This window comes from Podarcis raffonei, chromosome 1, assembly GCF_027172205.1.
Source record: "Podarcis raffonei isolate rPodRaf1 chromosome 1, rPodRaf1.pri, whole genome shotgun sequence".
In the NCBI taxonomy this organism is placed as follows: domain Eukaryota; kingdom Metazoa; phylum Chordata; class Lepidosauria; order Squamata; family Lacertidae; genus Podarcis; species Podarcis raffonei.
Genome location: NC_070602.1, coordinates 85,816,767 through 85,843,754, shown reverse-complemented (window position 1 = coordinate 85,843,754; position 26,988 = coordinate 85,816,767). Strand labels below are relative to the sequence as shown.

At 43.9% G+C, this 26,988-nt stretch overlaps 1 protein-coding gene across 1 annotated transcript; it reads right to left on the bottom strand.

Moving 5' to 3' along the window:
• Positions 1 to 25,165, bottom strand: RETREG2 (reticulophagy regulator family member 2). The gene is made up of 9 exons (XM_053401928.1): positions 24,743 to 25,165; positions 15,349 to 15,455; positions 11,360 to 11,390; positions 10,326 to 10,461; positions 8,780 to 8,864; positions 8,420 to 8,557; positions 7,803 to 7,897; positions 6,585 to 6,720; positions 1 to 3,027 (listed from the first exon to the last, which is right to left on the bottom strand). Exons 1-9 carry the CDS (start codon positions 24,997 to 24,999, stop codon positions 2,345 to 2,347), a joined length of 1,668 nt encoding a protein of 555 aa, XP_053257903.1. The 5' UTR covers positions 25,000 to 25,165; the 3' UTR covers positions 1 to 2,344.
• Between the last annotated feature and the right edge of the window lie 1,823 nt (positions 25,166 to 26,988).

Sequence of the window (26,988 nt, the reverse complement as noted above, 5' to 3'; positions counted from 1 at the left end):
TTCACATCTTTGAACCTTTTTTATTAAAAAGACTACAGTTTGTTTTAAATATTTAGCCATAGAATAAACACCGCTACACAGTTCAAAGCCCTCTGCCTTTCCTGGGTGACATCAGCAGCCTCCCAGCCCTTCCTCAGAAGGCCCCTATCATGGAGCATTATGGCGCTGTTGCCACCAAAGGAGAGGAAGACAGCTTAGGGCTTCAGAGAAAAACACAAACATATAACATGCCTCCTGCACCAGAATGGGAAAGCTAGGGCTTCTGGCTGGTGGTAGGGGTAGCAAAATTTGTGCTCAGGACACAACACAAAGGCGAGCAAGCTCCACACTCAGTGCTACATGGCTGCCCATTTCCAAAGTGCAGACATTAGGAGGAAGCTGTTTTAACAGGCATCCTCCCCTCAACATTTGACTGGGGCTGGGATGGGATGGGGCAGGCAACACAGGTCAGAAAGGAAACCAACTCTGGAGAACAAGATCATTTTGCATTTCAAGAAAATCATTGCCCCATGACTGAAGGAACCTGAGACAGGCAGCCATCCTCGATACAAAGAGTGGGCCAGTGACTGACTCAGCAAGCGATGAAACTTGAAGGGTGCAAAAGGCAAGAACTGGGGTCTTGCAAATGTGCTTGGAATTGATTGGTGGCCCCTCTTGCTGAGAGGCAGCACCTTCACCTTGGTCATAAACTCTCAGAAGTGCAGTTTAAAATGCTGAGGGCTGCAGGGCAAGCTATCACAGCTTCAGGGCCTGCATCTGCAAAGCTGCAGTCACTTGTGAGAATGTGAAAGCGTCAGGAATCGCCTGGAAGTGCCCAGCTTGAAAATTTTCAACAGCAAGAAACTGGCCAATTCATGACACTCCCCAACCCACCCAGCTTCTCCAGCAATCATTGGAAAACAGGCAAAAAATGAGATCCATTACTGGGAGCAAGCAGTATCCACTCAGCCGAGAATGCTATTACTGAAGACAGACTGCTGCCTCTTAACAAAGATACGCACCCAATAGGGGGCATCTCTGCTTCCATATAATAAAAAACTCACTTTATCATTGCAACTTAAAATCAATATTTGAAAGACTCAGCCATCAGATCCTAGAATTAATATTCTGCAAACCTGTGCAAGCAGCAATAGGTATCAGGGGCAGTAACCACCTTTGGAGAAAAAAACCCAAACAATCCTCCACTCCCATTTAGTCCCTCCTTTCTCCTGAGAACATAAATGGGCACACTACTCCAATTAGCAAAAGACTATAAAGAGTGAAACCCCTGAGGTTTCAAAAGTGATTTGAGAGTGGGAGTAGAGTGGAGATAAGCCTAGAGAGCTTGGAGTTGGAGAACGTTCTTCCCAATGTCCCAAACACATCATTCCTTTTCAAGTTGCCCTGCTCTTTCCCCTAAGGCAAGGCTGAGGGCAGCAGAAGATTGTGCTCTGGCCAGGGTGCATCATAGGGCAGAGCTGGCTCAGCCAGGCCTTAGAGAAAGGTGACAAGAAGTAGATATAAGGGGATTTTGCTTTTAAAGTGCAGCAGTGGAAGAGGAAGCTTTCAAGTCACTGCAAATTGCTTTGTGTTTTCCCAAGTGGATTAAAGAGCCTGCAGGCAGCCTGGCCTTGGAGTTGAGAATCTACAGGACCAGACTACCCACTTCCTGGAGCCCAAATCAGGTGTCATATTCACACAACTGAATAAAGGAAATTGGGTTGTAGGGTGAAAGTAAGGGAAAGGGCTAGTGCTCGGAAGTGCAAAAGCAGCTGCTATTCTTGTACAAGGTGGGCAGCAAAGCTCAATTGTGCCCCCTCATCTTGTCCTGACAGCAAATATACTCCACACAATGTCTCCTTTGAAGCCCTACTTCCCCTCCACCCCCAAATTTCTAACTCAAGGGGAAAAACCCACCTCAACCCGTTTTCTCCATACCACCAATTCCTTCTCCCTCTTCCCAACTAAACAAACCAATGTTTTCATAAAAATATTTACAATGTAGACCCTCTGGCACCCCCCTCCATCCAATAAAACAGCTTTCCTTCCTACTGGGGGGGCATGAACAGTGGGTGCGAGCAGCGGGGATATCTAGCTGAGGATGCGGCGTGCAAAAAAACAAAACGAATAGACAAAGACAGACAAATTGCAGCAGCAGACCAAAAAGATTGCATCACCACTAGGAAGCGTGGGCAAGACGCAACACCCTGCTGGGAAGGCCAACACTAGGAAGAGGACTCACTATTCCAGACATAACACTGTGAATGTGGATGTTTTGCCGTCCCCAGTCAGCACAGACCAAACTCTGCTGTGTGTTCACTTGTCCTTCCCTTGCAGCTGCAGAAATACAGGGGAGCAGTGGGACCTAGGAGCTGGGCAAGGATTCTTCTTCAGGAGGGAGAGCCGGTGTCGCTGGAGCCTCTGTCTCTCCAGAAAGGCCAAGCTCTGCATCCATCTGCTCCAGCTCCCTCTGATCAAGCAGCTCAAAATCATCAGCTTCCTCCTCCTCCTCCTCCTCCCCAGGCAGAGAGGCCGCCCCCACCTCCGCACTCTCAGACAGCTGGGCCTGGAAGCTCAGTCTTTCCTCGGGCTCAGTGGGCAGGAACTCAGAGAGAGAAGGCCCCTCGTTGTCCTCAGAGGAGCGGAGCAGGGCTGACAGGGTGTTCTGCACTACTGTACTGATAGCGGTGGTGACAATCTCTTGGCTCAGTGAATCAATGTGCAGCCCCAGGCCTTGGGCAGTGACAGGTTGGGGCTCCAGGGCTCCTCCTGCCACTTCCTGCCCGTTCCCGTTGAAGTGCGTATTTACAAAGTGCAGGGGTGAGGCCAGGCACAGGATGGATGTGTCTGAACTCATGGCTGCTGCCGCCACGCCGTCTTTCTCAGCAGAGTCCAGTTGGTGGGCAGTGTGGGCAGGCACTGCAAAGTTGTCATCCTCACTGGGTGGTCCCAAGTCTCTGGAATGAAACTCTTCCACAGAAGGAAACTCTGCCAAGTCCTTGGAGAAGGACTCTTCTGGCTCACTGGGAAGGCTCTGCTGGTCCAGATCTGAAAAGCATATTGGGAATATGAACATGGCCTCCCCAAACACCCCAGAATTCCCTGTTCTCAATCATCAATTGCCATTCCAAGCTCAGCTGCCAGTCTGTTTTCTGAATACACTTACTGTACTTGCCTTTGTGCGCCTCCTTATCATCTTATCCTGACCTTGCACAGAAATGTTCTTTCCTATTCTCTCATTAACAGGTCAGTTGCTGCTGTTCTATAGCTGTACTCCCTGATTAAAAGTCACCACCCCCACTATGATCTTGCTACTGCTTTTCTTTCTTGTTCAATCATCTCACCAGAACAAATCTGAGCTGGTAAATGTATGCAGTATCATGCACGTTAATGCTGATGTATGAAAGCTGCGTATCATAGTGGCTATGAAGAGTGTGTACAAATCAGGAATTCCTTGGTTTGAATCTCACTTTTGCCATGTATTCATTAGGTGCTTTAGATATACCACCACTATCTCATTCTCACTCCTGCCCCCTGCACTACAATATGGGGGCAATAAAAACATAAGAACAGCCTTGCTGAATCAGACCTAAGCCCCATCTAGTCCTGCATCCTGTTCTCATATGCCTATGAGAAATCCACAAGCAGGACATGAGTGAAACAGCACTCTTCCCGCTTGGAATTCCCAGCAACTGGAATTCAGACCCACTAGTGGACAGTGAACAAAGCCATTGTGGCCAGCAGCCATTGACAGCTTTATCATCCAGAAATTTGTCTTTTAAATCCATCCACATTGATGGCCATTACTACGTCTTGTTGGAACTAATTCCATAGTTTAAACTACGGTATGTGCTATGTGAACCTCCTCTTGTCTGTTCTGAATCTTCCAACATGCAGCTTCATTACATGTCCTCAGATTTTTGTATTATGAGAAACACCTCTCTTTCTCTACACCATGCATAATCTTACATTGCTTACATTTAATTGCATTTCCCATTTTAATGTCAACTTCTCCTTTTGAAGCCCATCGCAATTCCTTTCTGTTTTAACCACCCCAAACAATTTAGTATCAGCAGCAAACTTGGCTACCTTATTGTTCACTCCCAACTGTAGATAATTTATGAACAAGTTTAAAAAGCACCGGTGCCAACATCAAACCTTGGTGGACCCCACTTCCTACATCCCTCTATTGCAGGCATGTCCAAAGTGCATTTTGGGGGCCTAATTCGGCCCCACTGGTAGGTTTAATCCGGCCCCTGTGGCTGTTTATTTCCTGGGGTAAAATCCTAAAAAAACCTCCACAACTTTAATCCTGATAAAAGCTTTAAAACTTTGGTTGGCCCTTTGATCGGCCCTCATGGCCCTTCACTACATCAAATCTGGCCCTCTTTGAAAAAAGTTTGGACACCACTGCATTGGGAAAACCCTTCATTAATTTCTACTCTCTTCTGTTTCTTAACCAGTCCTGATCTATAACAGAATGTCCTCTTATTTCACAACTGCTAAAGTTAATCAGGTGTCTTGAGCAAGGGACTCCATAGTCAATGGCTTTTTGAAAGTTTTAAGTACACTATGTCAACTGGATCACTTCTTTCTCTCTCTCTATGTGCTTGCTGACATTCTCAAACACAGGACTTACCCTTGCAGAAGCCAAACTGATTCTGCCTCAGCAAAGCTTGTCCTTCTATATGCTTGGTATTCCAATCTTTAATTATGCTTGCCACCAGTTTTCCCAGAAGAGACATTAAACTAACCACCCTGAAATTTCCTGGATTCCCCTGGATGGTTTGCCCCAAACAAGATGATCCTCAGCTTCAAGTGGCTTTCTCCCAGCAAACAGCTGAATAGCTGCTCTGCCACCTTTTAGACTTTAAGCATATATAGTCTGGTTCCATCCTGGCTGAAATGGAGCCTGTCCCTTCTGTACAGGCCTGGCTTGTCCCAGAACATTTCTCAGTGCTTAACAAATCCAAACCTCTCCACCAACTCATCCATACATTGAACTACTCAACCCTGCCTGTCTAGCTGGCCTTGTGCATGGAAAAGGTAGCATTTAAAATAAATCTACCGTGAAGGTCCTGGCTCTCAACCTCCAACTTAGCTACCTAAATTGTGTTTCCAGAGTTACATGACATTTCCCCACGTCATTGGTGCCAACATGCACCATGGCAACAACCCTGACCTATCATACAAGGCAGCTAGGATAACATGATAACAAAGCTGATGTGCTTCAAAGCACTCTAAGGCACTATACAAACAACAACAATCATACTTAGCATTGCAGGCTGGGGCTCCCTGAAGTTACTCCACCAGGTTCTTCCTCATTGGTAAAGCCTCAGGAAAAGCTCTGCATGCTACTGCACTGGAATTGGCTGCAACTGCTACTTCTAAGTGTGTAAATGAGCTATTATGGAACAAGATCCAATACTTTGGATTTTCACATACACAGAGATTTAGCAGTAATGATACCACATTACCACTAGCTACTACAACATCTATATAGTACAAGTGTGCTAGTTTCTGCATTAAAATACCGTCCTTTCTGGTTTGCAGTTTACACTGTTGTGTGTGGTGTGGGGGTAGGAGGCTTGCAAATGAATAAAAGTTATGTTCAGGGGAAAGGAAGCTCAGGTTCGGGGGCCAGTTGCAGCCTTCTAAGCCTCTCCATCTGGCCCTCAGGATTTGGTAAGGCTACACTTCCTACTTCACCACACCCTTCTCTGCCAAAGCCACACCTCTCACCAGCCCTGGTTTGTACCCTTACTTTGAGTGTTTTTGCCTGGCTGGGATGCGTCACTGAATTCTGATACTGCCTCTTGCTGGCCTGGATGGAGGAGAAAAATGGGTGTGCAAGTGTGCTTAGAAAGCAGCCTACTATACAGAGGCAAAATTTACATTTTCTGCTCAGTCCACCAATCACTGGCAGAGAGGAAATGCTGCCCTTGGTCTAAAAAGGTTGACCACTCCTGATGTAAGGCAAGCTAGGGTGACAAGGAAATGGAATACTTGAAGAAGTGGGTCTTTTTGGCTTACAGCCTCAAGGACTGCAATCCTCAGTGAAATATGTTGCCTTGGTAATGTCAGCTGTTCATCTTAGGTGGGGGAGAAGAGTGTAGGGGGGTCAAAGCTCAGGCAAGGAGAGCCTAGAGTGGACAGCTAATCCTGGAAGACTTAACAATGCTGCAGAAGAACTTGGGGCTGTTTGTGTGTGGCACCGGTAACCATAGTAAGGGAGCTACTCGCATTCTCCCAATGGCCTGCAAGTTACAGAACAGTCCGGGATGTCTATCATCAATCAAGAAATAATAAAGACACTGGACTCTGCACTGTAACATGTAAAAATATAGTAAACAAGTACATCCATGTTTCCTGGTGAAGACAGCTGTATTCAGGGGCCACTCAAAGTCTGGAAATCAGGAATCAGATTTGATTTTGGTCCTTTTCAGCCCAAAGTTCATCATTCTCATGAATTCAACTACAACTACCCTTCATATCCTAGTTTTCATCTCTGAACACTCTAGAAGGGAACACACAACTTTTACTCTACCACACAGTGGCCCCAAATAATATGCAGCATTTGGGTTTGGGGAGTAAGAAAATGGCACCTTCAGACACGTCGGTCAGTTGTGGTGTGGTAGCTCTGGAGACGGTGAAGCCTCCACTCTCCAGGATAGAGGCCTCCTCATCAGAGAGCTCAGAGTCTGTAATTGACAATGCCAGAGCTGTCTTCTTCACATCCACCTGCAAAAAGGAGGAGCGTGAGGACATTTTTTGTTCTTGTGGCTAAAAATCTCCACCTTACAGTGGAGCCACTAGGTCCCACCTGTTAGCCTAGAATCTCTGCCATCAGAGTCTGAGCCAATATTAACTTGGATTTCAAAGAGGGATGCACTGAAAATATTAACCTTTTACTGAATGGAAACAATGCATGGATTATCAAAAAGATGGCTGTTCCAATTACAAAAATTAGTTGTAAGATTAACTGTAGAGGAATCAGTGACTTGGGATTCTGCCATCTTATTTTCCAGATTTAAAATTGGACATGCTGTTGTGTCTTAAACATTTAACCCACTTGACCCACTCTGACCAAACAGGAATTTGAACCCAGATCCAACATACCAGGTTGGTTATATATCTAATTAGTGCTGGCAATAATGAGGAAGAGCTATCCTCCAAGTCTAACTCTTCCACCTAAACCCTGAGAGATAGAGTGATTTTGGCTCTGAAAAGAAAGGTTGGAGAGTCAGAAGTTGGAGGGAGAATTTGGAGAGAGATGCCCCCAACAATGCCAACCTGACCACTCCTCTCTGTCCCCCTGAATCTGAAGTATCATGCCAAGTTTCCAGGACAGGTATCAAGGGTCAGGATGGATCTGCTAAGGGGCCACACTTCAGGAGTGCGACCACTGACGAGCCACCACTGGACCTTCTCTGCCTCTTCATCATTGCAATCTCCTTGTTCACCTGCCTTTTGCTGTGTTCAAGACCACTGAGAAAGTGAGGAGGGGCAACAGATGCCAATACCTGCTTGTTCACTGGCTCTTTGCCCAGCAAGCACATAGGTGGTAACAATGACAAAAAAGAGCAGTTGGTGATAATAGTGTTGAGAAGATAAGGCAAGGCCCAAAGGGGTGAGGGTGGGGGAAGAAGGCCCTCCAAAACCTGCAAGTTCCTAAGTCAGCTTGAATACAGTAGCCTTTATGAAGGGAACAAGTACAAGATCTCAGACCTTCCAACCCTGCAGGCAAACTCACATCACTTGAAAGAAATGAATTATTGGGAATGAAGCTCAACACCAACATGTATCCCTTCCCATGCTCTTACCACTGGAGAATACCCAGACAGCTCCGCCTCACTCTCACTTTCAGTCTCTGCCATGGGCTCATTGCCAGCTTCGGGCTCACTCTTTCCTTGACGCTCTGTTAGAAAACATATATAAAATGCTTAATGGGACATCAGTCGAACTAGTCCTATAAGAAGAGGACTAGGGGAATATTTTATCAGAAGCTTCATACAGACCGTGCTTCCTCACAGTACGGTGGTACCTCGGGTTAAGAACTTAATTCGTTCTGGAGGTCTGTTCTTAATCTGAAACTGTTCTTAACCCACGATACCACTTTAGCTAATGGGGCCTCCCGCTGCCGCCGCGCCACCACCGCACAATTTCTGTTCTCATCCTGAAGCAAAGTTCTTAACCCGAGGTACTATTTCTGGGTTAGCGGAGTCTGTAACCTGAAGGGTCTGTAACCCAAGGTACCACTGTACCGAACACTAATGCAAATTAAAATCCAGCCATCTCCAGTGATTTTGGACCTCACCCCACTGGACTGAATGCTCCTAGCTAGCCAGCCCAGTTTCTAATTTTTACTTGCTGGGACTTACATCCTGCATCCTGTCATCAAAAGCTATGCATTTCAGGTACTGTGGAGCTGTTGTCTTACTTTTCTTTTCGTGTTTAAGATGCAAGGTATCCACCTTCATGCTGTAGTCCAGTTTCATCAGAATGGGCTCCAAGCGTGTGTACATCCTCTGGATAAGTTCGTGGTACACCACCAGCGGCCACAGCAAGATACTGAGCACTGGAGACAGTCCAGAAAGTGTTAGAAGCATATATTCTCAGAGACAAAGAAGCAGCCAATTTTCCAAAGGATACTCAGTGTCCAGCCCTCCACCAACTGCGCCTCATTAAATTCAATCTGTGTCCCTGTTCCCCACAAGGTGTCGGAACTATTATGTGCTTTTAATTTCTTTTAAATGAGCTGGATAAAGAAAATTCCTGGGCACAGCCCAATTATACTCACAGACAATGTAGGAAATCATGATTCCAGGAACATAGTGTCCTACTATCGCTAAGATCAAGCATCCTGAGCAGACTCTGGCACAAAACTGGAAGTACAAGGCAAAAGAAGATAGAGAAGAAAGGTTTAGCACAGTGGAAGCATTCCCAGGACAGCCAATAAGCCACCTTTGCAATGGCTCAAGAGACGCCCCCAATCCCAGAGAGCCTTGTTTTAATTAATAACTGCGTGTATTCACCCACACAGCCATTTTGCATGCTTTGTGCATCTGCCATGCCAGAACGATTGGCTACTCTTTTGCTGCTGCTAGGTAGTGTTATAACAGAGCCGGGTGGGGATCCAGAAGTACCTGCAACAGCAAGCTGCATGTTTGAAAGTAACTGACAAACAAACAAACAAACAAACAAACAATAATAATTATTTTTATTTATATCCCGCCCTCCCCAGCCGAAGCCGGGCTCAGGGCGGCTAACAACAATCAAATAATCCAACATTCTAAAAACATTTCATTATAAAAATTAATGGGCAAATAGCTGACTACAAGAGGAAAAAGCCAATCCCAACACTCTGAAAGGAGTATGTATTTGATTCATTATAAAGGCTGTCAATGGAAATGGAAGAAATTTGCCACTGGCAAAAGGTGACTGGAACAGATTTCAGGACTTCCCTCTTCCTGAGATAAAATAAGGCCCATACATTACTCCCCTCTCTACCTGCCTTCCCTTTAACTGATCTTGACTATATAATATAAGGTAATGCTTTCTCCTCCAAGGACAGGCCATTAATTAATCAATAGAGAGAGCTGCTTGCCATCTATGCTCATAAATCTCAGACACTACAGCAAGAAAATCTGAATTCTGCTCAGGGCCAGAACTGCTCATTTACTGCTTATATGGAGCAACTGCTGCAAGCAACAATCTCACATTTCAATGCAGGAATGAGGCCATCACATAGAAATGCCCCTCTGCAATGAAAGACAAATGTCAAGAACAGAGTTGCAACACAAATATATCACATTATGCATTTTGGATTACTAAACAGAACTGGGTGACAGCGGAGGAAAAAGAAACAAAGAAGTGACATCTACAAAGCAACATCAACACGTATGTGCAGGCTAAGGGTATGTCTGCCCTTAGCTGTTTTTCTCAGGATAGTTTCTGGAACACACTGTACTGTACCTTGTCTGTACTGGCATACTTGATTAAAACCCTACTCCCATTTTTTGTTTTCACATATATTGTGAAGAATACTTGATTCCCTTAAAATTGCTGTTTGGAATACAACGTTTACACCACATGCTGTTGTGTATGCACATCCTTTCTTAAACTGAAGCAATATCCATGTAGAAAAATAATCCAGTGTGAAGCAGCCCTAAGTGCTAGGAGCAACTCTGAATATGTATTTGTATTTGAATAAATGTATTTGAATATGTATGTATGTATGTATGTATGTATGTATGTATTAACAAGCCACGGCCCAAAGGCACCATGGGGGAAAGTAGCCATGTTCTAGGATTTTTCCTGAGAGGGCCTGATGACTCCCAGCTTACCTTAGCAGGGTTTTGCCTCTTGTATTGCAGCAGCTCCTGAAGGTACAATCTGAAGGTAATCCAGCTCTCTGCCAGGAAACGACAGAGCTCTGGGACACTTAACAGGTGAGGCTGCGCTCTTGCCATCTCACTGTCACTACAGGGATGGAAACAATGTATCAGTACTTTAGACCTTCCAGGTACGCTTGCCACAAGCAACAGAGAATCACTTCCTGCAGGCAGTATTAACAGAAAGCTATCAAAGTTGTTGTGGAACAAAGTTATGGCCAAATGTTGACCTCTTTCAATTTTTCCATATGTGCAAGTAATTCAGCTTGCCTCTCCCCCTCATTGGTTCCTTCAACTCCCCCAGAGCCAATTTGTGGGGTGGGGGAAAGAGAGGAGGGAAAGCCACAAGCAGAGTTCTTGAGAAGGGCTTTCACCAATGGGGCTGGTTAGGTGAAGCCCACCCAAAAGGGGCAGGATTCAACTAACTAGTCCTGCTAATAGGGACTTGCACAAGAACCTCTGCCTGTGGAATAGGACTCCCTCCCCACAGGGAAATCAGCACAGGGAAGATTAGGAGACCCTCCCAGACCAGGGGCTGGGGGAGATGGGGGATTGTTCTGTCTGAGAAACTGAAAAGCTTGTGCTGATGAAATGACTGCCACAGCACAACTGTTAATTCCTTCCTACATTCCTTTCTTGGAACCCCATGCCTCCTAAGCCTCAGGTGGCATTTTCAGGACAGGCATCCATCCAGTAGGTGACGACTACAATTGAGCGCCTCCTCTTGGCCTTGAAATGCCATTAAATCCTGAGAAGAAGGCATCCATCCATCCGACACTTCCAATTTCTAGAAACTGAAACCAGAACCAAACCTGACCCCATTAAGGAAGGGAAATGAGTAAGGAGCCCATTTGGGGAAGCAACCCATTTGGGGAAGCACTTTTCAGGTCATGACACAGGTCAAAATACTGAGTAAAAGAAAGCAGGCAAGGCAGAAGGGTGGCAAGAACCATCTCCGCTATGAAGACAATACAGAGCAAACCTACCTGTCTCCTCTAGGTTCCTCCAATGGCTGCACTGTAGGAGAAAGAAGAAAAATATAATTCAGCTAAGCAGTAAGTGAAGTGTGACAGTTTAAATGCTAGAGGTTACTTCCTTCAGCAGCCTGGCCTTTAGCACTTAAGAGCATGATAGCTCACTTGGTTAGAGCAGGGCGCTGATAACACAAACCTGCAACCTTGGTATTATCAGCACCATGCTCTAACCACAGAGCTATCATGTTCTATGTAGCTGTGCACACACAACTACAGAGGATCTGCATTGTTTGATGTCCCAAGACATATGCCAACTGACAAAATTGCAACAGGGGAAGAGGGAGTTCTGAAACAGATCACAGCCCACCTCTGCTGAGGAACTTTCTCTCTCATAGCTCTGGCCAACAGGTTTGAATAGTAACATTATTTTGCCAGTAAGCAATCGCCAAAGTCTGAGCAAACTCAAAAAATAGGTGGGGAGGGTGCTCTGGGCAGGGTTGTTGGTACCAAATTTGATATGTGAGAATCTCAGGTAGCTTTTTGTATTATTTCCACAAGCGTTTCTCTTATTTTTGTGTTTAAATATACACTTTGGAAAGAGACAGGGATCACATAAAGTTCCAGGGTGCAAAAGTATCTGTGTCCTCATTCCAATGTCACCTCAAATCACACTTCTATACATGCATTTGGCTTTTCCTCTGCTGTACACCCCACACTCATCAAAGAGGCCAGCACTTTGAACAAACTTCCTGAACTAATTCAGATGTAATCAAAACTGAGAAGGTATATGCTACATCAGGCTTCCTCAACCTCCAGATGTTTTTGGCCTACAGCTCCCTTGATCCCTAGCTAGCAGGACCAGTGGTCAGGGATTATGGGAATTGTAGTCTCAAAACATCTGGAGGGCTGAGATTGAGGAAGCCTGTGCTACATAAACCACACATTTACACAAATAACTGAGTTTGGGCACAGGATTGGAATTTTCTTGATGTAGAAGTTGGATTGCCTTGGTACACAGTATGAAGAAACCTTGGCTTTGGTTTCTTGAAAGCAGATTTGTTGGGTGTTTATCTTGGAGTGGATGTGTTGAATAATTTTCTACATATAGCTGACAGATGAAGAATCAGAAGTTCTCATTTTCTCACCCCCCCTTTTCTTCTTCTTTTTTCTTCATCTTCTTTTTCTCTTTTTCTTTGTTTTGTGTTTTTATTTAGGATAGTTTTTTAGTCTTGATAAAAAGATACCTGACATCAATCTTTGTATTTTCTTCCAAATTTCAATAAAATATATTATGTGAGGGGAAAAAAGAAACCCTGGCTTTACGAAGCCACCCAGGGAGCTCCTTAAAATGTGACCTTTGTTCGAGCCTAGTTGTAGAGAAGATGTGTGAATAAGCTCTTTTGCATTAGAGATTTGAAGCTAGAATTCAAAGCTCATCAGATATTACTATCTAGTGTAGCTGACATGCTATGCTGTTATTTATAATGTGCAGTCAGCTGCACACAGTCTGTACAAGCTACAGCGCTTGGGGCTAACTCAGGGCTTTCCCCTGGGCCACATACACAGAGCTGACAGGCTGGTGAATAGAGCAGTGGAGCGGCGGAAAGCAATCTTGTTAAGTCTGTGACCCAGATTCCAGGCAATCAGCCCTAACAGAGGGAGCCAATCACCATCTTCCTCGGGCAGCAGAGATTCTGGTGGGTACTCAGGCATTGCAGCAGCCACTGCCCGCATGAAAAATCTTGGGCCCATTTCAGGAGTGTGAAAAGCTACTATTGTTAACACAGAAGCCTGGCTGTAATGTTTGTTTACGGCAGCTCCAAATACATGGGCTACTGTGCTTGCCTGTTATTTCAGTACTGTTGCTTGCCAGAGTGCTGAATCCAGGCATCATGTACTGGGGCAGCAGGAATGCAACTGTTTACACCACGCCGTTTTGTACCTCCTAATGCACCAACAAGGAAGCTAATGCAGCCTTTGACTTTGTTAGCTCTGGCAGGGGCATTGTGCTGCTCACTTAACAATTGCTTCACCTTGTGTAGCAGTCTTATGGGCCTGAAAGATCACACAGAAATCTCAGTCCACTGCAACAGCAAGTTATTAACCTTGAATCCACAGTGAATTTCTCAGTACAGTCTCTCTATGAATTTGGCTGTATTCTGCATATGAAAAATGTTCATCATGTTAAGAACTGCTCTTCTTGGTCCTTCAAACAGGGAGGAAGCTGCATTCCTATTTAATGATACAGCTCCAATACGATTCATAAGGATCACAACAGACTCCGCCTGGGATCTAATCAGGATAACTGTGTCAGTTATGAGGGTCAACATTAGATGCGTCTTGGATAGGTGGCTTGTCAGTTGATCTTACATAAACCAAGTTGGATAGTAGTTCTGCTCACCAGGTCGTTTAACAAAAGTGGGAAGAAAATAACCCTCAGCTCACCATGGCTGGCCTACTATTTTGTCTTATGTAACCCCACAGCAACTCTACTCTTTGCCAGCAGTTATCTGGAACAAAACAGCCTTAACTTAACTCAAGTAATATTTAACATAAAAATAAAATGATGCTGATCCTGCTATTCTACAGGAAATTCCTCCAGCACAGGAAGATTAAAGCAGAAATCCGTTGCTAAGAGTGATATTACTGGTGCTTTGCATCATTCTGTGACATGGGAAACCTTCCAAAAATCACAAAGTGAAACTGACATAGTACACCTTACTGCACAAGAGGAGTGTGTGATCCAATTTTCTAGGCTGCAATGTTTTTACAAGTCCTGCTTGAACAGGGCACCCAGGTCTCTGTTTTTCTACACCACTCCCTGCCAGTATTTTGTTTAGGGTTTGATGTCTGGGCACAGCAGGGTTGATTAAGTCAATTCAATATTAAATCCAGACAATAGACTCCCTCTAACATCTTGTGATCAGCTTCTTTCTTGGAGGATTGAAGACATTGTGAAACATCATATATACTGATGAATGAAAACCAGACTCTGCAAGTTGTTGCTCATATGTGTCCTAAAAAGTGTCCTTAAAAGAGTTGATTAGAGATTACACCATGTGGAAAGACACAGCCTCTACCATAAGGGTGGCTAACCCCACATTAGTGGGGACCTGATCCTGCCCCCAAGCAAATTTTTATGGCTTACAAAAACTACACCAATTTGGCAGTGGCAAGAAGAAGAAATCAAAGTAGATACAGCGCTGAGATGAAGATGGGGGATACAATTTGCCCCCCCCTGAGGAATCATTCAATGTGTGGAGAGATTTAAACCACTGCCCCCTTTGGTAATCTGCCCTTCCAATTGAGAAGGGAAGCTGTTTCTCTGTGTGCAAAAGAGAGAGTGGGGTGACTCACTTCTGGTTACACTCAGTGCTCTCATGGGACCCCTGGAAGGTTGGTCAAGAATAAATACAGACCTTGGGCCAACAAAAGGCTAGCCACTGGTGCTCCACATGCTGAGCTCATCGGGGTATCTTTCTTGAGGACAGTGAAGGAAAGACATTAGAAATTGTAGGCCAACACCACATAGTTGCCTGGTTCTCACTCAGGCACTCATGATACCACCTATTTAATCCAAAATTTGTTAAGACTTGCAGGAAGTTACATCCACACTCCTTAAGATCTAACTGTACAAAACAAATTGCTACATTTAATCTTTCAGCCAAACAGCATTTCTCACATGACTGCCCTCAACAAACAGAAAGGTGCTCTAATGTGCATTCTCAACATGAGCAGAAGCAAAGAGATGAAAAAAAAACGCCAGCAAATATTAACCAAGTGCCTTTAGTCCAAAGAACTCCAATTACTTGCTACTTTTTATTCAGTGTAGTACAGCAAAAAGGGGGGAACTGTTAGTTCAAGGCTTGATCAGCAGGAAATCACAGCAGGACAGGAAGCAATGAACTGAACTTGCAAGAGTACAAGAATCAACCAAGATTATCCCTGCTCCAGAACTACACCACTTCCTTTACTTGTACAACCTTCACTACTTCACTTACCTGAGAAATCCAACAGGAATTGAGGCTTCCATCTCTCCAACAGGAGAACACCAATAAAGCCCATGCTGAGGAGGAATAGAGGACGCAACGAAGTGGAAGAAAACAGCCTGGAAAGTTACAGGGACAAAGACATAAGTTAAAAGAGGCCATCTCACACTCACTCATTTCACAGAAATTGCTGAAAAAGTACCTGCACATTTTACCCCATAACTTCCTTTCTAGGAGGGCTACAGACTTACTTACTTACTTACTTACTTATGAAAGCTCAGTATCACCATTAGGGGCAGTACCTGTTCAGACTGATCCAAAAGGAATGGCATCTGAAGATGTTTTAGCTGTGGCATTAGGAAAAATTAGTGAATCTCTGGGAAAACTGAGTAAACAAGTAGCTGAAGCATCAACCAAAATTGATCAGAATACTACAAGCATCAATAATTTGGGACAGAAGGTGAATTCTAATACAGAATCTATTGAGAAATTGCTGCAGGAATCTACCTTGACCCGAAAGACAGCTGAAGAAGCAAAGGAAAAAGCACTGGCCGTAGAGGAAAAGATACCACCGATATGTAGGCAACTTGAGGATCACAAGTCAATGTTATCTATGATTGAACTGAAGGAAAGCCAGACAAATTTAAGGATCAGGGCGGTACCTGAACTTGAGAAAGATAACCTAAGTGACTTTCTTATGTATGAATTTGCAGACTTCTGGAACTTAGATTCAGAGAAGCAAGATATCAAGATAGTAAGTGCTTTTAGGCTCGGAAGAGGGGGGAGAAAGAACAGGGTGAGAGACTGTTTGATTACCCTCCGAACAAAAGAGAGACAAAATACTGAGTCTGCATTTCCAGAAGACCTTGGAAATACATCAATCAAGAGTGGAGATATTCAAAGACATTCCGAAATATCTTTTGGATCTTAGGTCTAACTACGGAGACTTGGTGAACCTGTTGAGAAGTAATAGTATTGTCTTCAGGTGGGAATTCCCCCAGGGCCTATCTTTTACTTTCAAAGGAAGAAAGTTAAAAATAAGATCAGTGGAAGATAAAGAAAGATTTCTGAAAGAACATGGAGAAGACTTGCAGAAAGGATTCGAAGAAGAGCTAAGAGCACTAAAACCAGGAGTATTAGACATATCATCACTATCCTTTGGATTGGAAAACTTAGAGAGAGTGATACCACCGACTGACCAAGAACAACTGCTGGGTGCAGTTGGAGGAAAAGCAAAATAACCACGCCATGGCTCTGCAACTATTAAGCTGGAATATTAACGGTTTTAACTCCCTGGAGAAGAGGAAAAAAGTCTTTCATTTATTGAAAAAGGAACAATTGGACCTGATTTGTTTACAGGAAACACATGTGATAAGGCTGCACAGGAAAGTATTGATTAATAAAAGATTGGGTCAAGAGTTTATCTCATCGGATAAGGTAAAAAAAAGGGGAGTTGTGATTTATGCAAAAGAGAGCCTATCACCGAAATTTATGTTTAAAGATGAACAAGGAAGATTTGTGGCAATTGAAATACAAGCACAAGGAGAAAAATTTCTGATAGTAGGAGTTTACGCACCAAATGAGGGGAAATCAGAATTCTTTAAAAAGTTGCATGAGACATTGCTGGACTATATGGATTACAACATTATCATGATGGGAGATATGAATGGAGTGGTATCCACAAATATGGACAAGGCACAGAGACAGGTAGTTACTAAAGATGGCAGACTACCAAAAACCGTTTTTGAGATGACTGACAATATGGACTTAATTGACATTTGGAGAACAAAGAATCCCTTGGGTAGAGAGGGAACTTTCTTCTCTGAAGCCAAAATGACATGGACAAGAATTGACCAAATTTGGATAACTAGAGGACTGGCACCTAAGACTCGAAAAGTGGAAATTTGCCCTAAAACTTGCTCCGACCATAATGCTGTGAAAATGGAGATGAAATTAACACCAACCGGTTCCTTCAGATGGAGGATGAATGACACCTTGTTTAGAGACCAAGAGGTTACCAAGAAGGCCCAAAAAACCTTGAGAGACTATTTTGAGATAAATATGAACACCACCATTGAAAAAAGAGTAATCTGGGACGCAAGCAAAGCAGTCATGAGGGGGTTTCTAATTCAACAGAATGCAATAAAGAAGAGAACTCAAAATGAGAAAAAAATAAAAGAGGGTGAGAAGAAACTGAGAGCGAGACGGTGGAAGAAGACTGGAAGAAATTTAAAGTTTACCTTAAGAACTGTTGTAAAATTAATGAGTGCTAAAATGTTTTGAGTAATGTAAAATAGAATTGCAGCGATAAACAATTGGACATGGGAATAAGGATTTAAAGGAAGTGCCATAAGTAAATAAAATTAGAGGTTGCTGGAAAAATTTTAAAACAAGGATGCAGAAAAAGGAGGTATGGGGAAGTCGCTGAAAGAAGGTTTAAGGAAAAGAAGGTTAAGAAACTATACGTGTTTATATGTGTGTTTGTTTTTGTATTGTTTTGTATTGTTATTTAATATGTGTTGGAAAATCAATAAAAATTTATTAAAAAAAAAAAGAGAAGAAACTGAGAGCGAAACCAAAGTCACAAGAGATTCTGAGAGAAATAAAGTTATATCAAGTTCAATATATGAAGATGATGAATCAGGAAATAGAATGGAAAATTAAACAGATGAGACAAAGGACATTTGAATCGGCCAATAAATGTGGAAAATTGTTAGCTTGGCAAATGAAAAAAAGACAAAAACATAACACCATTACCAACTTGGAAGTGGAAGGAAAGAATATTCAGAATCCAGTGGAAATTAGAAAACGTTTCCAGAGGTATTTTAAACAGTTATATACACAAGGGCCACAGAAAGAGTTTGATATAGACCAATTCTTAAAAACAAATGGACTACAAAAAATCTCTCAAGAAAACAAGTTAATGTTGAACTATAAAATTACAGAACAGGAGGTGGAAGGTGCCATCCAGAATATGCAGATGGGCAAATCTCCTAGGCCGGACGATTTAACCTCAAAATACTATAGATCTCTGAAAGATTGGATAATTCAACCACTAAAGGAGGTTTGTAATGAAATTTTGGAGGGGGGGAAAAGCGCCAGAGTCGTGGAAAGAAGCTTGTATTACACTTATACCGAAAACTGAGTCCGAAAAGACACAACTTAAGAACTACCGCCCCATATCCCTGCTTAATGTGGATTACAAAATTTTCGCAGATATTTTGGCTAAAAGACTAAAAAAAGTATTAGTGGAGGAGATACATAAAGACCAAGCTGGCTTTCTCCCGGGTAGACACTTGTCTGACAATACGAGAAATATAATTAACATTTTGGAGAAATTGCAAGTGAATATCAACACCAAAGCAGTATTAATATTCATAGATGCAGAGAAAGCCTTTGATAATATTTCTTGGAGTTTTATGAAGAAAAATCTTCAGGGGATGGGGGTTGGTCAAGGTTTTGAAAATGGTATAGGTGCAATTTATTCAGAACAAAAAGCTAAACTAATTGTTAACAATGTGGTGACACAGGAATTTAAGATAGAGAAAGGGACACTCTGGAAGAATGGCAGATGAAAGTGATGGACTATATGGAATTGGTGGAAATGACTGGCAGAATCCGGGACCAGGGAGAAGAGTCGGTGGAAGAAGACTGGAAGAAATTTAAGGACTATTTACAGAAACATTGTAAAATCAATGAATGTTAAAATGATGTCGGAATGAAATGAAGTGGTTTTAGTAACAATGTTAAAAAGGAGTATGTAAAAATGGCTTGTTAATAGATGAAAATATAAGGCTATAATATGTTAAGACAAAGAACCAAGATAAAAACAAAGAGGGAAAGGATTTGCTGAATTAACCATTCAAAATGGAATACAAAAAAGGGAGGTGTGAGGAGGTCAGGGAAACAAGTAAACGAAAAGTAAGAAATTGAAAGATGGATTTATTTATTTTTTATTTCTCTTTACTGTCCTTTCTATTATCTTTTTTTTTATTCTGTATTCTCTTTTGTTTGTTTTCTTTTTTATTATCTTATTACTTTTGTAATCTGTATTGGAAATTTGAATAAAATATCATTTAAAAAAAAAAGAAAAAAGAAAAAAATGAAAGCTCAGTACCTGGGGCATCAGTTAAAGCCTTTGCAGGTGCCTTGGCACTCATCAGTGGCCCTTGATCTAGGCCGAGCACAGGCAAACTCGGCCCTCCAGATGTTTTGGGACTACAACTCCCATCATCCCTAGCTAACAGGACCAGTGGTCAGGAATGATAGGAATTCTAGTCTCAAAACATCTGGAGGGCCGAGTTTGCCTATGTCTGATCTAGGCCATATTGTGCCAAATGCTAGAGTACATTTCAAAGTTTTCAAGGTCCAAGTCCAACACTATAGACCAGTGTCGTATACAGTGGTACCTTGGGTTAAGAACTTAATTCGTTCTGGAGGTCTGTTCTTAACCTGAAACTGTTCTTAACCTGAAGCACCACTTTAGCTAATGGGGCCTCCTGCTGCTGCTGCTGCATCGCCGCTGCACGATTTCTGTTCTCATCCTGAAGCAAAGTTCTTAACCCAAGGTAATATTTCTGGATTAGCGGAGTCTGTAACCTGTAGCGTATGTAACCTGAAGTGTATGTAACCCGAGGTATCACTGTAATAAATTTCAGGAGGAAAGTCATTACTGAAAGCAATTTCCACTTGGATGACATAGAAGATAGTTCAGAAAGAGGAAACATCAGTACACATCATGTGCACATTGGCACATGTCTGCAGAAGCTATTTTCCAAAATGACTGTCTGTCACTCTGCTGCAGCACCTATCTCATGAAGAATGACATCCATAAAATTTATGTCAGATTATAAATTTTTAGGTAGTCCAATGATAGCCAATTTTAGAAATTATATTATTCTAATATAACAAATGATTAATAGCCAACAAATGTAGAAAAGAATAAGGAACTGGGTTTGTGCAACCCAAACTTGCTTTGGACCACCACAATGGTTATACCCAAATTGCATTTGGTCTAGCAACACAGTGCTTGGACACAAGAAACTGTGTGGTGTGAAACTATGCCAACGACAACCAAAATGTGTAAAAAAATAAGATGGAACTTAGGAACCACCAAACCATATACTCACACATCCAGCAGTAGAGTTGTACATATTTTGACAATTATTGGTGTAGACCCATGCAATTGATAGCACCTTGCTACTCCAAAAAGCATTGGGCCTGACGTGATTCTATGCTGTCCGATAGAGGGTACCATCCTGCAGATGTGGGTGTATGATTTGTGATATACCAAAGTTTATTGCATCCCTTCCCCAGTTCTTTATTCTTTTCTATGCGTGTTTGGCTATCATTGGCAATGGCTTAGACCAACACATTTGACAGTGTCCTGTGTTTAAAAAACTTGCATTGGATATAAGTCTATGAGTCTGTCATCTCTAGATAACATTCTCCTGCATGTGTGGATCTATGATTTGGGGTGGGACGCAGGTGAAGGGACGCGGGTGGCGCTGTGGGTAAAACCTCAGCGCCTAGGACTTGCCGATCGCATGGTCGGCTGTTCGAATCCCCGCGGCGGGGTGAGCTCCCGTCGTTCGGTCCCAGCTCCTGCCCACCTAGCAGTTCGAAAGCACAATTAAGTGCAAATAGATAAATAGGTACCGCTTTCTAGCGGGAAGGTAAACGGCGTTCCGTGTGCTGCTCTGGTGCCGGTTCGCCGGAGCAGCTTCGTCACGCTGGCCACGTGACCCGGAAGTGTCTGCGGACAGCGCTGGCTCCCAGCCTCTAGAGTGAGATGAGCGCACAACCCTAGAGTCTGTCAAGACTGGCCCGTATGGGCAGGGGTACCTTTACCTTTAAACCACAATTTGAGGTGGAAACACCAAGTTCCTAATTTTTTTTACACATTTTGCCTATTATTGACATAAACACACTGAACGAAAGTGTTGGGCAAGAAATGAATTAATACACTCTGACAAAATATACTCTTCTGTTCACCCAAAGCTTATTGTGGGAATAGGATGCGCACCCGTTCCTTTTTATTTTCTACCTATTTGAGCTATCACTGGCAGAAGTTCACATCCTTGAAAGTCTTGTATACAGCTTCCAACTGAAATCTATTATAGGCACTGGATTTCTATGCATCGGACCATGAGTTTAGAGACCTGTACTCTGTGTAATTAAAGGTTTAAAAATTACAGGCATCCAGTCAACTAGAAAAATGATGTTGGTGGCACCTAGTAATTTGAAATATATTAGCCCGAGCATGGCGGGTACCTAAAAAATATGCTGCTGGCTTCTTTTATGTTATGTTTTCTTCTCTTTCTAGCCCTGTATGTATTACTGTTTGAGAATTTTTCTTCTTTTAATGAGAAAATATTTTCTGGCAGGATCTTTCTCCCTTCTCTCAAATTGTTATTAAGTATTATAAAAAAAAACATTTCTAGTTTAAATTAACATCTCCACAAACTGCAGTCTCTGGAAGTGTACTACCAACCCCTGCTTGACTCCAGCCTGTGAATCTGCTCTGCTGACAGTCAGCTCATTGTCTGCAAGAGTAAACAGGATGTTTCCCCCCCCCCAGCTGTATGCTGGATTCCACCACACGGGCTTGTTCAATGTTGCTGTGTGCGCAGAGACAGGATAGGCAGAAAACAAGGAATGTGCTAGCACTACAGTTCTCATCCACCGCAAGCTTAACAAGAGCACAGCTTGTAGGGCTTACTGCCAGCCTGGCACATTGCCAGGGGTTACTACTAAGCTACCAGGCCCAAGCTGGGGATAGTATGAACCATGTGGGTTGTACACAGTGAGTGCACAAATTCTAAGTAGAAACACTCCTGGGCGAGTCTCCAATTATCTGCAGCTGCTAGTAGCAGTCCATGTTTATCACAAGCCAAGTCCTGGAGGCGCACTTGGCACCACCCGTGCGTCAGGGAGAGGTCTGTTTATACTTTGAGAGTGAAGAGGGAAGTCTACATGACGCTAAACCCAACCAATGTTAAGTCCCACATCCTAAGCTTGTGACTGCAATCCTTGTTAGATCAAGTGTAGAAGACACCACAAAATATGCCTCAAAGCGAAGCCTTCTTGGGTCCACCAGGGACTTAATCAATCCATGACTGCACTGTGGCCAGGGGCAACAGAATTTCATCCATACAAGACCAGCAGTAGTCTCAGACAGACAAATTTCAAGGAGGGACCCCCACTACTGACTCATGCATGCAGCGTGTTCTATACTCTTTTCTATAGCTCATAGGCAGAGTACATATGTGGCATGTAGAAAGTCCAATGTTAAGTCCCTGCTATCGTCAGTTAAGAGTCTCAGGGACTAGGGCTGGGAAAGTTTTTGACTTGCGACTCTAGAGTTTCTCTGCCAGTGAAAGTAGTAGACCATTGACCTGCTGAGCCCAGTACTGACTCCCTGTAAAGTAGATTCTTATTGCTGAAATAAGCAAGTAATCCAGGGGGAAGGGTGTTGAACTTACTTTTTTACCCCCAGACATCTGGGATGAATTTTAACAATTAGATAAGCAAAAGTTTGCTACAGGAGGGTGCAATCATTTTTTCACTAGACATCTGGACCCAACATCCTTCCACTCCCAATGATAATTATAACTTGAGGCACCATTCTGGATTTGTTTATAAAGGATATTGAAAACTGCTCCAAAATGTAATGTTAATGCCAAGTAGGAGCAAATGAAAGTTTCCCATGCTTTCCTATCTTTTAAATCACTCATGTCATCTCACAATTTTTGCAGATCTACACGAAGAAGCAAAGATTTTATGAGTTTCTTTGACTAAGCTTTCAGGGTCCATTATTTTAAAGTCATCTGCCTCCCTTCATAGTGCACAGAAAATTGGTCCCAGGAAAGAATATTTAGAATTGCCACTTTTCTCATACTAATAAAGAACCACAAAAGAAGGGTTTACATTGCTTTTATGATTTGTTGTTGTTTCCAAACAGAAGCTTCTAGATTGCTAGAGAGTGATACCAAAATTGGGCAAAAGTATGGTGTCCAGAGATCTGCTGGTTTTAAAGGTATCTAGCAGTTCTTTTTTAACTTTCAGAAGATAAGGCCAAGAATCCAAAAGTCAGATGACATTTAAAGGCCCATCTGAATTACTTTGGGGCTGCAGTAGTGATCCAGACAGTCATACAATCTTAATGCACATTCCACCCACTATCAATTAGCAATTCATCTCAGTGTTCCTTCACATTGCTCTTACTTCTGGGAGAAGTGCTGCTCTTTTCAGAATGACTCCAACTTGTGGGGGATGTCCCTGCACACCTGTGCCTCCTTTAAAATAGGATAATCCTTGGCCATGGAGGGAATTCACAACCAAATATCCTCCATTCTCAAATGCTTTATTGCTCATATCAACTTTGATCTTTTACACATGCACTGTGTAGTTTTACCTGTTGCAAGGCCTTTCCATCACCACTGCATAACTACATTTTACCAGATCTCTCCCTTGCAACTACCACTCAACTTCACAGCCCTAGATTCCCTTCCACAACTGCAAATTTCTTACCTATTCCACGTTCCTCCATTCCTCATACTAGCCTCCCCAGTACCTTTTCCCACAATTCCCTAACCTCAAGAAACCTATGTCCAAATGTCCCAACCAAAATCTTTGCACAAATTGTATGTGTGTTTTGATTTATTTGGGGAGACCTTGGTCCAAGCTCCAGCTTACTGACTTTGGCAACTGATTATTAGTAAGCTCAAGCAACCCTACAGGGTTGCTATGAGAATAGCCGGAGAAACCCTATATATGAAAACCTGAGATCTTTAGAGAAGGGAAGGGTTACATACATAAGTTAAACATAATCACATGGGGCTATCAACTTATTCCAGAATAATGCATGGCAGACACTCAGAATGAAACAGAACGGCTATTCCTGAGCAATCCTACCCTTGACCCACATCAGAAAACGCTACCCTAAAGCTGCCCACCTCACATCAGACTGGCAACTCCTTTCCCTTAGAAAGCTTCCCTGCAGACAACTGGAAGATTATGAGTAGCACAAGGTTATTCACGTTTACTCAGAGGTAAGTCCAACGGATTTCAATAGGGGTCTACTCCCAAGTAAGCACGCGTAGGAAAACAGCTCTATGTGGTATTAAATTTGCAGCAGGATAGGTGACCCTAAGCCCGGGGCTCTCTTGCAGCCTGGCCTGCTTCCTCTCGCCAAGAGAGAACCGGCCGCCCAGCTGAAACCACGTCAGGAGCATCCACGACCCCATCTACCTGCCGGCTCTACTTTCAGCCCCCTTCGCGCGGTTCCTAACCGCCGCCGCTGCCACGCACGTGAACAACACCGCCCCCCGCGCGCGCGCTACCTCCTGGGGCCCCAACCTGCGCCCCCCTACCCCCCCCCGGAGTGGCCTCCGCCTCCTCTCACCACAGAGCAGCTCCGAGCGCGGCGGCCCCGGCCAGGCTCTGCGGCGGCCTCTCCCAGACCAGCAGCCGCTGCACGGCGGCCACCGTCGCCTCCCAGCCCCTCAGGCGCCGCCTCAGGTGGACGGCCAGAGCCAAGACCTCCTGCTCCTCCTCCTCTTCCTCCTCGCCTCCGGCCGCGCAACCACCGGGCACCGGCACCGGCTCCCCTGCCTCTGCCGCCGGGACATCCGAGCTGCCGCCGCCGCCGCCGCTCGCCATCTCTTCAGCCACCGATCAGGAAGGGGGCGGGGGAGGAGCGAGGAGTCCTCCTGACAGCCGCGGCCGGAAGCAGCCGCAGCAGCCATACAGACGCCGAGGCAGAGCGACTCAGCGATCACGTGCATCGGCCTCGGAACGTGAAGCAGGATGTTTTCATGCGACACGCATGCGCAAGCCGCTCAGTCCCTACTATTCAAGAATAGAGATAGGAAAAGTTGAGAGCGACTGCTATTCGGCTTCCTGCAGAAATAGAAATCCTGGGGTTTCTTTTGAGGCTGTTTCAACCTTCCGCTTCCAGGGCGAAAAGGAAAAGGCCGTCTATTGGAAAACCATGGAGAAATTATAGCTACGAGTGGGCGGCGGAGTATGCCCGCCGCTCCCTTCTAAAAAGAAAATAAAGGCTTCCGGAGGCGGCGCCAACGGCAATGGCGGTCTCCTTCTAGTCTGGAGGGAGAAGCTCCGCGGAAATTGGGTCTGTCCGCTACGGCGAAGCGGAGACCCTTTTGGAAATCACAGGCAGGAGAAGCCTGTGAACGTGGGACTCGGCGGGCACCCTTAGCGCCCCTCGAATTTGCGAAGGAACCCCGCAAGGGGCTCCGGAGCGTAATGGGAGCCTGGCGCGGTGCTGCGAGTCAATTGCAATTTCCGTGGGGTGAAGCCGCACAGCTGTTGCCGGAGAGCGCTGACCTTTTTCCTGTGACAATTCGGCTGCTAAACAACTACCCGTGAGTAGGTGAAGCTTAAGAAATTGGGACTAAAAGGAGAAAAAAGGGATTAATTTGGCACTGAAGCGGGAAGGTGTAAACAGGAAGTCCGCCTTCCGTTTCTGTACACAGATCAAAGCAAATACTTTTTTAAGCTAAGACCTGGAGAGCGGTGTTTTAAAAGCTCCAAATCCGAACATCAAAGTGAAAGAACTCCCCCCCCCCAGGCTAGTGGAGAGGGGGGGGGAGATGGAAAAGTGACTTTTTTACTTCTGGCAAAAATAGAGACAATTATTTAACTCCTGGGAACGGACTGTCAGGTTCACTAGAACTGTTGCACTGAGAGTCGCACTATTTATAGACAATGTAACTTTTTAATGGTTAACTCTGCAAAGGAGATACTTGTTGAAGGTCTTCTCTGGACTTGAAACTGTTGCTTGTTTTCTTGAGGGGGACTTAGGAAAGTTGGAAAAGATTCTTTATTGTAACTTTAATGACTGCTACAGTGTCCCCCTAGAGGAACATTGAAGCTGTACATCCAGCTGGGGGATTTTTCCATTCTGGACTTTGGGGATTTTCCATGGTAAGACTTGACCGTGGGATCGACCTTGACTCATAGACAAAAGTGTGATGACTGATAGGACAATAAGATCGGGCAAGGATAGAGTGCAGCAGCCCAGCACAGTTTCCCAGCAACGTAGATCATCTGTTCCCGGCCCTCCTGTGACACAGGGGGAAGATTTTGCACAAGCTGGGTCAAAAGGAATGGCTTCAGAAGGGGATTTTACTTCTGTGTTAAATAAAATTTATGAAAAATTGGAAGGCCTAAGCAAACAAGTTACGGAACAATCAACTAAAATAGACAGGAATACTGCCAGCATTAATAATCTGGGACAGAAGGTGAATTCCAATACAGAATCTATTGAAAAATTGCTGGAAGAATCTGCGTCTAATCGAAAAATAGCTGAGGAAGCAAAAGAAAAAGCAGTGGCTGTAGAGGAAGAAATAAAACCTAATAGTCAATAATGTGATGACAGAGGAATTTAAGATAGAGAAAGGGACACGACAAGGCTGCCCAATTTCCCCATTGCTTTTTATTTTGGTTCTGGAGGTTTTGCTGAATATGATTAGAAGCGACTGTCTAATTAAAGGTATTCAGGTCGGAGCCAAACAATATAAATTGAAAGCTTTTGCAGATGACCTAGTTTTGACGTTACAGGAGCCAGAATCCAGTATGAAAAGAGTATTAGAATTGATTCAAGAATTTGGTCATGTGGCAGGATTT

Coding starts and splice junctions, on each gene's coding strand:
- RETREG2 (XM_053401928.1), bottom strand. CDS start 24,999: ATGGCGAGCGGCGGCGGCGGCGGCAGCTCGGATGTCCCGGCGGCAGAG. Junction 11,391..15,348: donor ATTCCTGTTGGATTTCTCAG/GTAAGTGAAGTA, acceptor TTTCTCCTACAG/TGCAGCCATTGGAGGAACCT. Junction 10,462..11,359: donor GAGGAACCTAGAGGAGACAG/GTAGGTTTGCTC, acceptor CCATCCCTGTAG/TGACAGTGAGATGGCAAGAG.